Source organism: Ischnura elegans, chromosome 11 (assembly GCF_921293095.1).
Source record: "Ischnura elegans chromosome 11, ioIscEleg1.1, whole genome shotgun sequence".
Lineage (NCBI taxonomy): Eukaryota > Metazoa > Arthropoda > Insecta > Odonata > Coenagrionidae > Ischnura > Ischnura elegans.
In genome coordinates this window covers 55,994,300-56,012,549 of record NC_060256.1, presented here as the reverse complement: position 1 = coordinate 56,012,549, position 18,250 = coordinate 55,994,300, and the positions used below count along the sequence as shown (strand labels likewise).

At 37.2% G+C, this 18,250-nt stretch overlaps 1 protein-coding gene across 3 annotated transcripts in view; it reads left to right on the top strand.

Annotated features, from left to right (window-relative positions):
* LOC124167710 (serine-rich adhesin for platelets-like) overlaps positions 1-18,250 on the top strand; it is a 56,132-nt gene that overhangs the window by 22,757 nt on the left and 15,125 nt on the right. For 2 of the 3 annotated variants that reach the window (XM_046545714.1, XM_046545713.1), the window contains exons 10-16: positions 5,064-5,639; positions 6,505-6,616; positions 8,215-8,418; positions 11,325-11,532; positions 13,199-13,253; positions 14,440-14,739; positions 17,484-17,584. In XM_046545714.1, coding sequence (XP_046401670.1) covers positions 5,064-5,639; positions 6,505-6,616; positions 8,215-8,418; positions 11,325-11,532; positions 13,199-13,253; positions 14,440-14,739; positions 17,484-17,584 — 1,556 coding nt within the window. The remainder of the gene's footprint in view (positions 1-5,063; positions 5,640-6,504; positions 6,617-8,214; positions 8,419-11,324; positions 11,533-13,198; positions 13,254-14,439; positions 14,740-17,483; positions 17,585-18,250) is intronic. The other variant, XM_046545715.1, reaches the window with a different exon arrangement.

Sequence of the window (18,250 nt, the reverse complement as noted above, 5' to 3'; positions counted from 1 at the left end):
ACGTAGCTTTTATTAATTTTTTCATGCTCCATCCATTGAACTGTCACTAATGAGTACATACGTTCAAAAAATCTATTAGGTATAATATCATCAACACTAATAATAATGCATGACTAGATATCTCATTCCATTACTTACTGTTAGAAGTGATCTACTCATTAAGGTTGACATAGTTTTTTGTAACATAGATGGTTATTCCATTTATTCCAGAACCATTGTCTCCCTGCCCTTGCTTGTTACTCAAAATCCTTACCTTAATCACTGTTGTCAGCATTTCAAGCTTGATATACACTTCATCTACATCATTTATATCTAATTCATCTCCTGCAATTATTCCCTCACCTCACTTATCACTTCCTACTTCCTTTTCCTGTCAATATTATCTATACATTCCTGTATACCTCTATTCTTATCCTCCTTCTGGGTCAAAAATACCAGTTCCATAGCAAACCTTACTCCATATGTCTTAACCAGACTTCTATTTGCACTTTGGTACTGTGATTATCCCTTTAATTCTCCTCTTTTTATTTATTCCAAGGATTATCTCTGTCTCATCTGTCTCGCTCCGATCTGCATCACTAGAGATATATTTTAACATGCATAGCTGCAACATATGTAATGAGAAACAGTCTATGTTCATGTCACAAAGGCAAATTTTCTTAATAGATTTGTGAAAGTGGAGTGGATGTAAGGGAAATTGCTCCTATAATCACTTCATAAATAGAACATGGTACGATAAAATTCTGTGAGGAAGTCATATTATTGCATTTATGATAATGGAAGCACATATATTAATTATAAGTGAGTGATGTCAGTGTGGTGCATTCAGAGATTACTTGGTACAGCATTCATAAGGATTACCCCAGAAGTAGGTAGTAAAAAAAATTACTTACTGTGACAACATGTAACAACATAATTCCATTGAAAACCCATATCCCAAAAAGACAGTTGCAATGAAGGAGTCATCATGATGGAATCCTTACGCTTTGCATTTGATACAAATAAATTCTTTAAATGCTATATAAATAACAGTATATTTGTACATTGACGGATACATGGGGGGGGGGGCTAAGGAGGGTATCCAATTTGCTCCCCTTGGGTACCATCCACTTTACACTAGATAGAATGGTGGTTTATTTCCAACCCCCACTACAGCTGGAATTTTAACCTCACCTAGTCCAACCCCCTTGTCCCTATCCTGGATCCACTACTGTCTTTGTATAATTTAGTACTCTGCTAAATATTTAAAACATGTTCAATGAAAGCTTCATATTTTGTGCGCTGAGAATAAAAGAAAATATCTATCACATGTATAGTATAGTATTCATAAACACCACTGAGAGTTGAAATTTAATGCTTTCATTCTGATTAGATATGTTTTTCGACAGATTTTTTATAAATTGAACCCAGCAACTTTAATATCTTTGCACCCCATCTCCTTTCCTTAAATCTTAAATACAATACAAGCCATTGCTGTTGATTAGATATGAAGTTAGTTATGTTAGCACTTAAAACTTATTCTTACACAAGGTTTGCAAAAATAGTATTAACATAAAGAATAGATCCCCCATCCCAAGCTATGAGCCAAAAAGAGTTATTATATAGCAATATTTGTTACAGATGCATATTTTTATAACAACATGCAGCCTGCTGGTAAAGTATGAAAGGTTTGCTGCAAACTGTAAATTTATTTAATAATTGGATAGCAGGAGCCCTTGAAGTAACTGTGGTAGGGTTATGCATAAGTTATTCAAACTTTATTCATTCTTCTTTAATTTTAATTTTAGACTGTGAAGCTATGTTCATAATCAGTGATTTCTGAACATCCATTCAATTTAAAATGGCAATGAATACATTCTCAATGGCATTACCATAAAGACTCACAGTCATCCCTATTACAATATCAACTACACTATTGACAGCAAGTATCAAAATATGTTTCACTTTATACTTCAATGGTAAGGGCTACTTGGTGTCATGCAATAGATTTTGGTCTCTCTAATGAAGAAATTTAAACTTAGTTCTGTCCCTTATTGAAAATTTATTTGCCAGAGATTATGGATTTCATGAAACATATTGCTTCTTAACAGTATATATATATAATCATAAAAAAGATGAGATAATTTAAAGTTATGAAATATCTGCTGCTAGCTGACAATTATATGGCTCAATTCTTTTCGTGTCTGTAACACGAGTGGCACATGGCTGAATATACCTCCTCATTGTGAAAATTTTAATAAAACTGAAAATGCTCTATATAAACACAAAAATCATCAAAGGAATTACCATGAATTGATCATAACAATGACATCATTGTGACAGAAGCCTCGTTATCGTTTTAATGAACACTGATGAATTTTTCTATTAGACGGTGGTTGGTTATAAATTCTGTTATTTAAATTATGGCCATGGTGAGTACTTTGAAAACGGGAAAGGCTTTGATTATTCACAACTTGCAGGCTGTTCCTAATTCCGTAGGGAACGCAGAGATGATAATAAATTAGCGTAACGGCCATACTAACGCTAAGAAGATATATCTTACTGCAAAAGTATGATTAAAATTTATCGTCATTATGATTAAATTGTAGCCTCAAAATGTTCCTAAAATCGCTCTGGTGGCGTACTCAATAGAAAACCATTTCAATTGGTTTCACAATACAAATGAGAATCTTCGTTCTCGAATAATAAGCACAAACAAGGTTAATATACCACTATTTCTTGAAAAGGGACTCCACCTTGATTCAATCCATTAACAAATAGTAATTCATTATCTCCGTGTAATTTTTGGCTTACACAATTAACACTTGTACATGCCAAATATTCACAGATCGAGGCGAGTATTTTTATTTTAACGACACACTGATGATTGACCATAAGATAGTCAACGATTAAAACCGAAAATATTGGCGTCATCTTCGTTTTCAAAGCTAACCATCACTTCAAAACAAACGTAAACAATTCTTTCACCACTCTCCAACTCGATTTTTTTCAATTTTGACTTTCGTCTGTTTCACTTTTCGCGATCAATTGTTGGTATGAGAATTACAGTAGCTGCGCTTTCCTCTCGTTAAAGTTCCCATCAGCCAACCGGCGGTAGGATTTGCTTTATAAAACACAACCTCTCGTTAAACTCCACGTTACCGTAATCTCCACGTCAACTTAACGTGAGGTTTAACCAGACATTATAAAACCGGCCCTTAATGTGTCCTGTTTTGTGTCCTTGACTAGAAAATTATTTTCCGATATAGAATTTTTGCACTTTTTGTTGACAAGGAATGCTCACCACTGGCTGTGTGTGGATCTATCCTTAAAGTCGACCATTTATTGTGAAATATGTCCTTCCGTATGAATAGGGGTGAAATTCACTTAATGTGATTAGATAATGCCCCTGTCCTGTAAATTGAAACTCAGACCCAAGGCTTTCCGGGCCACTAGGCTGACTACTACAATATCCAGGTTTCTAGATTCCCCTGGCAATTTTACTGAGGTTCATGGTGTTAGATATTAGGCCATAGCAGTCCATCAAGACTGACTATTCCAGGGAAATATGGGCTACCAAGAAATCACTTCCAGTTTTGAACCTCATTCTAGTGCTAAAATTGCACTTAGCAGTTATTGTGGAATATTTCAGTCATGCCACATGTATGGTGATTAAGTGCTGAAATGAGGTTAATGATGGCAGTGGTTTCATGGAAGTCTATATTTCCCTTGAATTACCTTTCTTGATAAATCGCCTAGCATCTAGCACCATGTACCTTTCCATGGGAATCAATGAAGCTGGATAGCTCAGTGGTCTGCACGGTGTATGGGAAAGCCAAAGTTCTGTGGTTTGATTCTTAGTCTGGGGGAATTTTTGCCCATGACAAACAATTATGTATAACTATAGCCATACTATTAAATAGTATTTAGGTATACTATAGCCAATGGAGATTCTGGTAAACATTAATTGAAGCATTTTCACCAACTTGTTTGCGTGTTCTCCTCCAAGGCAATTGAGAAAAACATGTATTTTATGTATGAACTGTTGATTGGGGCTTGCTTAGAAAATTTTGCCCATCACTCCATCTGTTCTTCCTACATTGAATTTCCATCTTGAGTGTGCTGACAGGGCTATTACCCTTCAATTTAACCAACTTAACCATCCACTCTCCTCCCCTTATATCTGAGATCCTTTTCTCTATCACAGTTTTTAGCATATTCTCTCCAGTTTGTACTTGCTCCATCCACATCCTCTGTGTCTTCCCTATCTCCTTTAGCAGTTTCTTTTCCTCACCCGCTGCAAATTTTGAAGACATATAAGAAAAATATATCTATTTATTTAACCATATCTGTGATCACAATTTACAATGAAGTAATATAAAGCCCCTGTTAATTTTGAAAAGTAGCTTGTAATACTTTGAAAAATCACATGAAAAGAGAATTAAGATTCAACCAAGTTCAGTAACCAATCACCATAAATTTTTCTTCTGGTATATCCAATTACATAGGTTCCATATAAATATTTTCTATCACCCTTTCATAGCCACATCAGCCACTATTATCTCATTAAATCCTAATTGACAGAATAGTGTGAGATTGTCAACCATCTTTGTTCCCACTTGAGTAATTTGCCAATGAGGGGAGACCCATATTTGTTTCTCATGCCTGGATTATGATGGTATTAAATTCAAAACTGTTCAGGTTTTCATTTGGTAGTGTTGAATAATGCATAGTTTCACTAACTCATTACAAATAAAATCAACAGATTTAGGCGTTACTTGGTGGAACGATGAGATATTCATGGTGAAATAAAAACACAGTACTATTCCACAACCTTATATTTTTGCAGTCTACTAGTTTCAACGTTTACACCGTCATTATCAAGACTAACTGAAAGTTAGTCAGTTAGTCTTGATAATGACGGTGTAAACGTTGAAACTAGTAGACTGCAAAAATATAAGGTTGTGGAATAGTACTGTGTTTTTATTTCACCATGAACTCATTACAAACTTATCATGCATACTTTGTCATTTGGAAAGGTATCACTGGTATCAATGAGTCAATGAATATGAAATCTCCTACAGGGCCAGGTTGGAGATTCTGCAGCTACAGCAGATCCGCAGAATGTGGGAAGATTTGCAGAGGCAGATTGGGTCCCTCCACGCCGCGGTCCGAGACAGCAGCAGTACTCCGGGACCGTCCCCCTCCCCCAATGCCTCGACCAACTCCCCACGGCCCTCCCCACCCCACTCACCTCCACCCTCAAATTCTCCCCCACCACGGCCTTCCCGACCTTCAAGACCAACCCTTCTGCCTCCATCGCCTCCACCTATACCGCCCCCACCCCTCTCCTCCCCCTCGTCCGGGGAAGACGAAGGAGTGGAGCCCTCTCCCGACCCCAGGGCGGAGGATGAAGAGGATGGTCTCCGCGTTCGTGAACTGATGGAACTGGCAAGAATAAGTGGGGGTGAGGAACCTGATGTTCCTAGTGCGGGTAGTGCTGCGGATGGGTTGAGTGAAGGAGGTGGCGATGCAGGCGTTGGGGTAGCTTTGGGTGCGACAGCGTCTCCGTTCAGGGATCGTCCCGGGAATCAGACGTCGCGGAAGAGAGCCAGAGTTCCATCACGGTTCCCTGAACCAGGCCCCAGCCGACGGCCCAGGTTTGTGTTCCCAGCGTGTGCACTATCTTGGTCAGTAATGGCTCACTCAAAGTTCTAAAATAATAGAATTAAGGATCGGTTGGTTTTCCTATTGGGTCAATTTGGATACTGGTTTTCATTTGGTTTGCATTCCTGGTATCAGTTCTTGGTTCCAGTTCTCAGATCTGGTTCTTCATGAAATGTTTCAATCTCTTGGAAATAATTTTCACAATATACTTATGGTTTTTGTTGTTTTATAGAAAAGCTGCTAAACTGCATATCAAATTATCTCACTAGTGATTGGATCTATAACATCATTCTATTTAACATATGTGATGTAAATTGTGCCATAGAGGTATTGTAAATTATTCTTTTTGGCTTTTTCCTGATTCTAGTCATAAGCTCCTCCAAGAACCAAATCAATCTAAAAAGAAGGTATCTTTAATCTATAAGTACATTACACACGCCTCTATGTTATTTAAGCTTTTAATCTTAACATAATTGCGCTTGCAACCTAATGCCTTGGTGACCTTACTGCCATGAATTTCACTCACCCAATGGACGGATCCCATTTGATGAGATTCCTTGGCTCATTTGATTTTCCTCTGTGTTAGTAAGATTTCCACATCCATTCCAACAGTCTTTTTACATGGCACCATCAAGTGGACCGCCTTTTGCAGTTTTTTTAGTATTCTGTAGATTAGTCGTGTACTGGTAACTAGTGTTGTAGACTAGTCATATGCTGGTAAAATGAGTGTAACAATTTCCACAAATTTAACGCTGATACACCTTTATACTCATTGTTTTAACATTTTATTATTAATTTGCTTTACTTAATTCCTTTCATTATAAGTTCTTACTTCTTAAATCTTCTTTATTATTCCAGGACTTCATGGCATCCAGAAGCTGAAGTAACCGGTGAAAATGTAACTGAGTCTGAATCAAGTGGTGCATCTGTAGATCAAATTTCAGAATTAGTTCCTCCAGCATCAGTTCAGGTAAGTTCTCTCCAGACCTCTTTAAAAACATCAGCCTTTTCATTATATATGTATGTATGCATAATGGAAAGCCATTTAATTTTTAATTTTATTTTGACCAAACTGGAACTAACCTTTAAATGATTACTCTTACCTCGGGTCAACGTGTACATTCAATTTGTTTAATTTTGAAAAATTTATTTGCAAATGAGCTTTTGATAAAGTTACCAACAATGTTTTCCCTGAAGCACTTCTGGAATGCAGTACTAAGTTTGGTGTTTTGCTTTTCCAGTGATTTTTTCCCTTTTTTTATTGTTGGTAAAGGAATGTTCTATTCCTCATTTGGGGGTGAGGGAAGGTAATGTCAGGTGAAAGTGAAGCTGTAGGCATTATTGCTTTCAGTAGATAGTATTGTTGGTGATTAAAAGTTCATGTCCTATCGGGGAAATGTAAAGAAATAATCAATAAGGTATTATACTGGTTATTTAGGTTTACATGGAGCATTTTGTGATTCATCCCACCAGCCCTCATTCCCCAAGTTGAACTTCCATTTTCAATTCCCAGCGGTATCTATTCTCTTTCATTCTATCTATAAATCATATTCCCTACCTCCAATTCCCTGATTACGTAACATTCCTACCTCTTATACTATTTTTAAAATACCATCACCACTCAGTATTTGCTCCATCCAAACCTTCTGTCTCCTCTCTTTCTTTTTTACAAGTTTCCTTGCCTACCATGTCAAGCACTTGGTTGATTCTCTTCCTCTTCATCCACTTCACCTTCTCCATTCTCTTCCACATCCACGTCTCAAGTGCCTCTAGACTTTTCTCGTCCTCTTTTGTCAGTGTCCAAGTTACCTCCCTATAATCAAGTTAAATTCTGGGAAGAATTTGGTTGTATTGAAACATCTCCTGGAAGAGAAACATCCTTGTGATTTTGACCCCATGGAGAGGAAAGGCTGAATAATGAACATGCTGGAAAAATTGGAAATAGTGCAAGAAAGGACCATTTCTTTGATGAATGAACAAAAATTCATGGGCCACTCCTCACTCATTGCCATCCCATTCCCCAAGTGTACTACCCAATGACACATCTCCCACCCTCCCTCAACCTTCCACTCCCCTTTAATCTAAAATTTTTAAGTACACCTCCTGATTTCAGTTATTTTACACCGTACTTGAAAATCGCCTAATGGTGAAAATACATTGTACATTATTAAATAATTATATAAACATGGGACATTGCAATATCTTCACAGGATTTATTATATACTTTAATATTTCAATGTCTCATTTTACTAATATTAAGAACTTCCACCAAATCATGCCGCATTTCAAAAAATATATTATTAAATAAATTTATGGAAAAATTGCCATCTCTCTTTTTCATTAAATTAGTGTTATTGTTGAAAAAAAATTTACTTCAATTCCTGCAGTGGCCTTACTTACTGCTATGAAATCATATTTAAGTTACAAACAATTTTATTACCACAAATCCTGACATTTAACTTATCAGATTGAAGTAATTTAAAGGTAGTGAACACCCTATTAGCCAGCTAAGCCAATCCCTGAATGGAACTGTTTAGTTGTCATTGATGGTGATTGTTTTATTTTCAGGGGGAGTCAACTTCAGAGGAGCCAGCTGTTGAGAGGAGGGATGATGGAGATGCAAATGAAGCCGGTGAAGAAGTTGCTGGAAGGAATTTGGAACCTGCTCCAGCATCTGGTGCTGCTGCTGCCTCTGAGTCATCATCTTCATCTGGTCCTACACCCTCTCAAATCAGCTCCTTTCGACAAGCTGGAGAAGACTTTCATGATCGTGTACGTACCCCTGCAATCTATCTTAAGGTCTGTCCTCATGATAAAAAGTAAATTGGTTTAATTCCGTCAATTTTATCAATTACAACATAACTATCACCAAGTATAGTAATCCAAGGAGTGGTTGCAGTATGAAGGAAAACACCAATTGGATTTTGAGGTTTAATAATTCACAGAAAAAACGAAAGACACAGTACACAAATAAGGTTGAGGAAAGGTTGTGCATTGTGAGACAGACCAGCTGTGGTATAATGGTGATGGGTATCCCTCACTGATCTGTACAGTGGCATCCTTCTAAGGCAGGGCTGTAGCCAGGATTATTGGCCAGAGGGGGTTGACTGGTTGTCAGGTTGGGCAACACTTATATGTTAATTGGGGGAGAGGGGTATAATGAATACAATTGTAAAATGCTTTTAGTTCAAGTTGTTTATTTTGAAACACTTAGCACAAGAATTATATGTAATAGTGAAAAGTAAAACTGTGCTTCCTTCAGCTGGTTGGTCAATTACTCCCTAGTTAGCTGCCAATGCAAATTGAAACAGTATACATAAAATACTAAAATTATAAATATAAATCTATTCTTAAGACTTAGATCAGGGCCAGAGGCTTTATATAAAATTCAACTTATAAGGCGACTTTCTAGAAAAATAATTCATAACATAAAATTGGTAAACTTAAACTTGCCACTGCTTTAAGCATCAAAGAAACAACTTTAATGCTCATTTGGGAAAAATCGCAAAAAAACCTATTTGCAGAATTTTAGTTCATAATTATGGTAAAATCATTTATTAAGCATTAGCATCATCCTCGAGTAATAATAATAATAATAACAATAATAATAATAATAATTTATTTCACCGATTGGCAAGAGTACAATTGCATGGCTACGTCATAAAAAAGCTAATACAAATATCAAATAAAAATACAATGATGATGTGTCATCAAGATTTACAATTTACATGGAAACAATAAAAATAATTTTTCTAAATACATAAGAATTGATGAAAATAATAAGTACAATACGCAATAGTATGGACAAAATAAGATGTCACAACTAGCATCATGGAGATTATCATATTTACAAATTATCTTCCATATACAGTGGAACCTGTTTAGTACGTTTCTGAAGGGACCACAAAAAATGAACGTACTAACCAGGAAAACGTGCTAACGAGGAAAGTAATAAATAGCAGCCGGGGTAATTGCAATCTGTGGAAAAGTCGTCATAATTACAATTACTATCGGTAGTTCTCGTAGGATCGCCTTCCTGAACTCTTTTCACCTTTAAAATTAAGAAAATGGGCGCTACAATGAAAAACAATACCATGTGAGTAAAAATCACAATGTTTCATAGATTTCCCAAAGACAGTTACATGAAAACGGCGTCTTTCTCCCGTGATTTATCCTATATGTATTTATAGAAAGAGGACAAGTATAGCTAAGTCACTTATTTTTTGTCACAGCATACTCGGAGAATATAAAAACAACCCTGAGTATGTCAACGGGTTGTTTTTAAACATAAAAATTGGTCAAAATTATATTAACCTTAAATTACGGCAACAGCCGTACACATTCGCGCTTCTGGAATAAAGCCATATCGATTGTTATGGCGATCGATATATCGAATAATAACACGCAAGATTATTAGATTACGACGTAATTACAAGAAGATTTTATATTATACAGTTGAAATTTACTTTTAAAATTTGTTTAATGTCGTCTGCTTTCGTGCCGAGATCGAGTATTTTTAAGCTAAGCTTCGCGTGGAGATCCAGAGCATCGTCTGCTCCCGCAGCAGTAGTCAAATACGCACGTACTACGTAGCATTGACGTCGTGCAGTACTGCTTTAGATATAGTGGGAATTGGATAAGACTCATTTCTTCATCATGATAACTCGTGTAATAGCAATAATTGCCCACTCGTGAAATTTGTGCGCAGTGGGCACTCCAGAGGCAACAGAAGGTGAGGAGCTCGGGGTGGGGAAAATTGGGGCTTCTCATTGGCTGCAGTTTTGCATAGTCAGACATTCCTGATAAATGGCCATATTTTATAATTCATCGCGTCATAACAATTGAGAAATGCATTTGGATAAATCACGGTCGAAGAAAGATATGTGGAATGAATGCAAGAATTTTAATAGCTATAGCTATACTATAGTTATAGTAAATTAAATCATGAATTCGGAGCTTTACGACCCTTAAGAAAATACTGGGGAACGAATTGCGGGTTGCGTCACGGCTAGCAATTGAGCGTACTAACCAGGAAAGCGCAATTTTTTCAAACGTACTAACCAAATACTTTTACCTGTATTTTGTTCCGTTGGTACCGGGACCGAGAGAAATCGTCGTACTAAGGAGGAAAACGTACTAAGGAGGAACGTACTAACCAAGTTCCACTGTATTCGGAAATGCTGTAATAGCACTTTTTAGAGAGAAGGAGTTTCAGCTTGTTCTTAAATACATAAATTGAGGTGCAATCTTTTATTTCGTCAGGGATTTTGTTAAATATAGCAGAGGCTGAATGCCTGGGACCCTTTAAACAGAGGGAGCTGGAGTACTGCTTGTGGTGTATATTATTACTTGATCTTGTGTGGTGATGGTGGAAGGTGGCATTAGAAGGAAATTTATCAAGGTTTGCTTTAATAAAGTTGGCACATGTCAGGATATAGAGAGAAGGGAGTGTTAGGATTTTTGATGCAGCAAAGAGGGGCTTGCCAGGGGTGCGGATAGGAACTTGATGCATAGTCTTAATTGCCTTTTTCTGAGCAGAGAAGGCTTTTTTGGCAGCAGTTGAATTTGGCAGCAGTTGAGTAAAGTTTTTGAAGTTTTAAACTTCCTATCATTCTGTAATCTGTATTGTTTTTGACAAAGAAATTGCTTGTTTGACCTTTTTCCTCTCTGTTGTCTAGTTTTGCTCGATGATCTCAAGGCTGGAGTTGTTGGTGCGGCAGCAGAGGGAAAATCGAGAGTCATATGGGAGAGCAAGGGGTGATGCCTTGTGGTCAAGGAGGGAGGCCGGTCGCCCCGAAGGCGGTAGCAGAGGATCTTCAGACAGTGGAAGGAGTTCCGCAGATGGTCCAGTGTTCACATTGTCCGATTCCAGCAGTGATGAAAGCGGTTGGTATCTATGAGATCTGCTTATGAATCGGTCAAATCTTGAAATACCTTCTATAGTCATGTTCCTTAATTAATCCTTTAAGAGCTTCCTGGCTAATTTTCAATGAATATTGAAAAACACCAAGCCATTGAGATGAATCGTATCATGTGATATAATTAAAGAAAATAATTATATTTGTTGATTCTGATAATCTACCTTTGAAACCCATTTTCCTGAAATACTAACCCCCTCGATTTTGCTACTTTTTGAACCCAATGGCTTCTGTGTCTGTCACTTTTATGAAATCTAAATGATATTCATGCTATGAAGTACCCAGTGGATCAAAAATTCCTTACCTTGTGGCCTGTCTAAAAAGTGAGTTGAAATTGTTTCTGTTGAATGAATGTCAATACAGTGCTAAGAGTGGCCTAACTATGGGGGGGGGGTAAGGGGGATAGATCCCCCCCCCCCCAATGCCTCAGATAAAAAAAATATTTAAAGATATTGTCTAGCTTTGACTTATTATAACTACAGTGAGTCCTCGTTCTATGTCACCCCGTTGAACGTCATTTCGCGATAACGTCACGAAAATTTTGAGACCGTCATTCGTTTATCGCACCTTCGCTTCGCGATAACGTCAGGGCTTTTAAATTTCGCGCGAGAAAAAAACGCGAAGCGGCGGGCGTTGAAGGTTGTTCGCTTTGTGGGCGGTAATACAGTCAGTCTAAACGAAGTGTAAAACGGTGTGTTTATTGTTAATTGCGATTACGGTTTTAGTAAATTTTCTGCAAAATGAATTCTTAGGTAGGTGCGCAAGGTTATACTTGACATAATGGTTTTCGGAACCTAAAAATTGATTTGAAGGAATTTTTCCGTGTAGAACTCGGAGGTTTTGTCGTCACTTTTTTCGGCGTGTTCACTATAATTTTGGTTCCTGTAACTGCGACGATGTTTCAGCGATGATGATGCCCAGGCGACGCTCGCCCGGGCGACCACCATAGCGAAGCCGAAAAGCAAATGCGGGAAGATACAAAAATGGAGAAGGAATTACGTCACTGCTGATATTGTCGTCGATGAAAACAGGAACTCGTATTTATGCCATAGCTTGGCATTCCCATCGTAAAAAATGCCCCAGATATGGTATGCTAAAATTTTTTCACGTAGGAATTGTGAGGTCTAGGAGCCGATATTTACTTTTTACATTGTTTCTTATGGGATATTATGCTTCGATTAACGTCATTTCGTTTATCGTCACATTTTTCAGGAACGGTAAGTGACGTTAAACGAGGACTCACTGTGCATCTACTTTAAGATAAATTTTATGTGACAAAATGATGTAAAATGTATTTCGGGGATGTAATTTTTCAAAAATTTCCCGTTGCCTGGTGGGGGGTGGCCACCTCAAGACATCCTATCAGGGTATTCCTAGTTACGCCACTGTGCTGAGGAATTGTGTATATGTGTCCTTGGAAATGAATTGGGGATTGACTTGAGTTGCTGTGATGCATGTCACAATAATACACTTCTATGTTTTAGACTTGTCTTACATTGTACTGCATAAATGTAGTCAATTGTATTCTACTCTGGTGTAAATTCAACAGCAGTGATTAGTGATTCCTAAAATATGTATTCAAATTTAATCATTGGTGGAGTTTTTGCATAATGTTTACATTGTTGTAATTTCAGATAGCAGCAATGTAGCATCACCATTGGCAAGGAGAATGCAGGTTATGAAGCGTCGGTGAGTTTTCCATCATTTTCTTTCATTAATAGCAGAAATGAGTTGAATTGTTGGTCTACAGAATTTTATTTTGCTTTTTTATGTCATTGGTAACATAATTCGCATTGCAAGTGTCTTCCATGTGTCTTTGTAAATTTTCAATGTTTGTTGGATTAGGTTAGGCTTTACTTGTGATTTTCGTTTAGTTGAAAAAAACTGTCCTGATTTTGGTCGAGCTGTCATCTTGCTAATCTATATGTTCTTCTGGGTGAAGCAGTACAAGTGTGCTGATGAAATTTAATGAATGTATGGCAAAAGTTATATCCTACTGTATCCTACTCTTATGTGAGGAGCTGAATTTGAAGGGTGATTTTTTTTTTTAATTTTATGGCATTGCTGATAATCATTTTTCATGCTGAATTAAGTTTAAATTTATCTTAAATTTTATCTTATTAATTCTCCTCATGCTAATTTTTGCTGTACTGAAATGTGCATATGATTTGGTGTACGATCCTATGTATATATTTACATTATGATAATGGCTGAAAATTAGATTTAAAATTTCCTTGGGTACTATCTGAATCTAATGGTAGATGTTCTGATCCAAAATCAATGGTTACCTGATTAAAATACCAAATGGCTATTAATAGATCTGCCTTCAATTCTTAGTCAGGATATACAATGATTTTCCCGGTAATAATTCCATTCCATTAAAGTAAGAGAACTTGAATGCATATAGGGACATATGTACCGTCTATTTAATCTTTACCCCAAAAGCTCATCTAGAGAGTTATGTAGATACATATACACATAGGACAGTAAACCAAATTATGTATTTGCATATTTCAGTGCAGAAAATATTAGCTTGGCAGGAATTAATTAGATGAAATTTAAGGTAATGTATGCTTAATACAGCATGACTAATGGTTACCAGCAATGCCATAAAATTTTTAAAATCACCCTTCTTTTTCAGCTTCAAGGCAGTAGGAGTTTTTTTTTTTTGTTTCATGTGCTAATTCAGTTGCTGTGACAGTCAATTTTTAAATTATATTTAATCAGTTTATGATTTGTTCTTTGTATGTAAACTCTGTTCATAATTTAATAGCACCAGAATTTTTAATGTCGTTCTTTTTTTAATTTATTTTTTACACTCTCAGGGAAGTGTTTCATATTTTGCTGATTTGTCTCTGAACTATGGGCTTTGCAGATGCATTAGACGTCGTCATTTTGCTGATTTATATCTCACGTATGGGCTTTGCAGACACCTGAGAGCATGCCAGAGGGTTGGGTGGAGGAGGAGGGGTGTGGCTGATGGGGAGGAACAACCCCCTTGCCCTCCACGGGCCACTCCTGCCCCCGAGGCATCCCCTCCCCCTTCCACCTCGTCTCAAGCACCTGCGATGCCCTCCTCATCATCGAGCAGTCGAGATGAACCAGGTACAAGCGGCGGCACTCCCTCAGACGCAGAATGGCAGTGGACTAGGGAATCGACTCGACTCAGAGCAAGGTAAGTTATTGGTTACTTTTAAGGTAGACATCGTCTAAGGTTCACGTCTGCCAGCGTGCCATTCACAGCAGCCTCCCTTCACGCAGTTCGTCACTGAGGCTAGAGCGTCCTCGCTGAAAATCTGCATGCCAGCGATAAACGGTTGTCTTTGATGTTGCTTCTTTGCCAAAAACAACAAAAAGTTCAGTAATGCATTCTTGCTGGGTGAGGCTACGTCAAAAGTTATGGAAAATTATGGTGTGGTACTTACTGTTCATGGCTTAATTCCATCTCGTACAGCGACTTTGCAACTTTGACACGCCACCGTTTTAAAATTATCAGGCCGATCTTAATGAAACTTTGCATGGGCATTAACCAACTCAAAAAGGTCTTTATAAACACCATTTATAGTTGCTAGGTGATAAGGAACATTCTATTCCTAACACTTAAAAGGACACCCTCGTATTGCTGCCTTGATTAGGGTCACATGTTTTTGCGCGATGGTCAGAAATTTTGACTGCTCCTGCTTTAATTGACTCATTTTGTCCATGTAATTGGATGTGTCAGTCTTATCGAATGTGCCAAATAATACCATACTCACCAACCACAAAAAATTGAAAAGTCTGCTCCTTTTCCTTACATTGCTCCTAGCAAACTGTGACTGCCTTAGCCTATCAAAATTTAGCATTTTCTTCTCCTCCGGTTTGGTGAACCCACTGTGCATGCTGATGTAGTTGCCAGAATTTACTAGTTATTTTTGCGTACTTGGCTACGGTCATTGCATTTATTTCCAACTCCGCCAGGTTAATATGTCACCATCTGTCACTCGCTTCTGTACAGCTCTGCATCACCATTGGCATCGTAGTACCTTTTTTTTTTCAAAATATGTAGCTTTTAGGGGGTATCCATTAATTTCGGGAGGCATTTAGTAGGGGATGGATCAAGCCGATTCTCACCCAATCTCACTTGGGGGAAAGGGGAGGTCCTGGCAAGTATCATGTAATTTTTTTTCCACAAGAAAAAGCATAAAATTGTGACCTTTAATCTTAAATTAGTCTTAGCTAATTTTAAATAAAAATAATTAAATTGCTTTTTAATAAATCCTACATAGTGAAGCATAGATAAACATATTTACATTGAAAATTTCCATTTTGAACAGTCTCGTGAGATTAGAATGAGGTTGTTATGGGGTGTTCAAAAGTCACCGAAATCACCTCAATAAATGAAACCTTAGCATGTTGCATACCACCCTCTCAACCAGTTTTATGCCATCATTTTTTTGGTGCCGTGTTACTCATTGAAAACTCAAGCTATATTCTGGATATTTATGGGTCCCCCTCGTAGATACTTAATTTAATGCGGCTTACACGAATTCTCAAAATTGTATTAGACTGCTAAAAGCGCTAAGAAGTTTTTATCCTCAGGAGATGGCCCAAAAGGACAAGGGGTGGCTTGCAAGAGTAAATACGGTAATAAGATGCTTATTATTTGCTCTGCATGTAGTGCACAGTGATATACAGGCGGTCCCCGACTTTCGTACACAATGCGTTCCCGAAAACTTGTGCGAAAGTCGAATGTAAGAAAGTCGAACCATTGACTTCCATACTAATTAGGGGTTACGTTCCAAAAGAGCGGAATATACGTACTAAAACCTTTTTTTTCACGGAATTCATTTCAACTGACTTAATTTTAATACTACATATGTTAATAAAACTCCTCAAATCATCTAATTTCTTTCGAAAATACGCAGAAAATGCAAATAAAAGTTTAAAAAACAAGAACTCCGTTGGCTATCGAGTGAAACTTCCTCTTGGCGTTTAAGTTGACATTCCACTTATTACGTCCACTATAAATAAAAGGACATATCAAGAAGCATAACAAAATGTAGTTGTTGAACCCGCACTCTGGATACCTTTTAATTTTTACACCAAAATTCGATATTTGGCAGGTGACATTCGTGATCGCATATATTCCGCATGTTATTCAAAAAAGACAAACGGAATTCGGGTGATATTTCGTGCAATATCGTTGCTGAAGGTTTACATGAATTAAACAGCACTCAAACGAAAAAACACAATTAGAAAGAAGATCTTACTAGTTTTATTGAAAGCTGTTCGATGATGTCTAGTCAACTTCTTTTGAAAAATATCTTCAATGAAGGCTTTCTTCTTCTCTTGATTAAGGAGCCTATAGCAGGCAGTCTCTCTCCCAAATAAATCACCTAGATTAGAGTCAATTACCAACAATTCCCTTCATTATATACGTTCGTATTGTTCACATATACTGCCGATACTGCCACTTGAAACAATTGAATGTTGGGATGCGCAATAAACATCGCGGGAATTGAAAAAAAATTGCTGACCAACGTCCGAAAGTCCAAATTTAGCATACGAAAGTCAAGTAAAAGGTGTCAATTTTGAACGTACGAAAGTGCGAATTGTACGAAAGTCGAGTGTACGAAAGTCGAGGACCGCCTGTAGTGGCCATGCGTATTTGTTTTTCCTTTTGGAAATTTCTACACTGAGGTTATTAGCCAAACTCAAGGTAATCCTTCCAATGTTTTTTGTGTGATTAACCATAGTAATGGATGCAAGAATCCCTATCAACTATCATTTTACCTAAGGATTGGGGGCCATCCATTGGTTTTTTGTGGCTAACTGAATTATGGGTTATGCTGGTTAGTGAAGTGTTATCTAGGTATTTGTGAAATTTGTTGGAATTATTCTTTCAATTTATAGTAAGTCATGAATTTATTTCCACTGCAGGCAAGTTTTGAGCATGATGGTGGAGTCCCTCACGCAGTTCTTCGAGCAGCACGGCCTTTCTCACGAAACACCTCATGCCATCCTGGATGAGCAGATTTACAGTGAGTCTATGCCAAAATGAGAGCCTGAAACATTTGCATCATAAAATCCATAAATATAATTTAACCTTTTCACTTCGGATTTGCATATTATGCCAAGACTGCTATCAGAAAGTCAGTAAGATTTCAGAATTTTCAATTGTTCCCAGTACTCAGTTTTATTTAATGTATTTATCTTTTCTTCCCAATGATGAGGATATTTTCAGAGCTAAAAGCCATTGAAGAATAACTTTTGTTGGATAAATCATCCCCTTGCAGTTTTTGAACATCCAGTGAGGGCTTAAATATTGTCCCACTAGCAATATAAGGGTGGAGATTCATTGTTATTGATAATATTAATAATTAATAATAAAATATTGTACAATTTATAAGGGTGTCAAACATTATACCACTCATTAGTTCTTTTCTTTATCTTCCTATTTATCATACCCTCTATCGTAATTTTCATCATCCTCTTCTCATGCGCCATGTCTCCTACTTTCATTTTTTTTCTCGCCATATTGCTTTCTCCATTATATACCAGTATCTTGAATAATTAAAGCTTATTCTCCTCTTTAATCCTTGAGGTTCGCATGTGTCTTTCATGCAAAGCTTAATTTTATATCAACCATTTAACCTTCCTCATCTTAGCAGTGTTACTAGTGTCATCAGCTTTCTCATGTTCCAAAA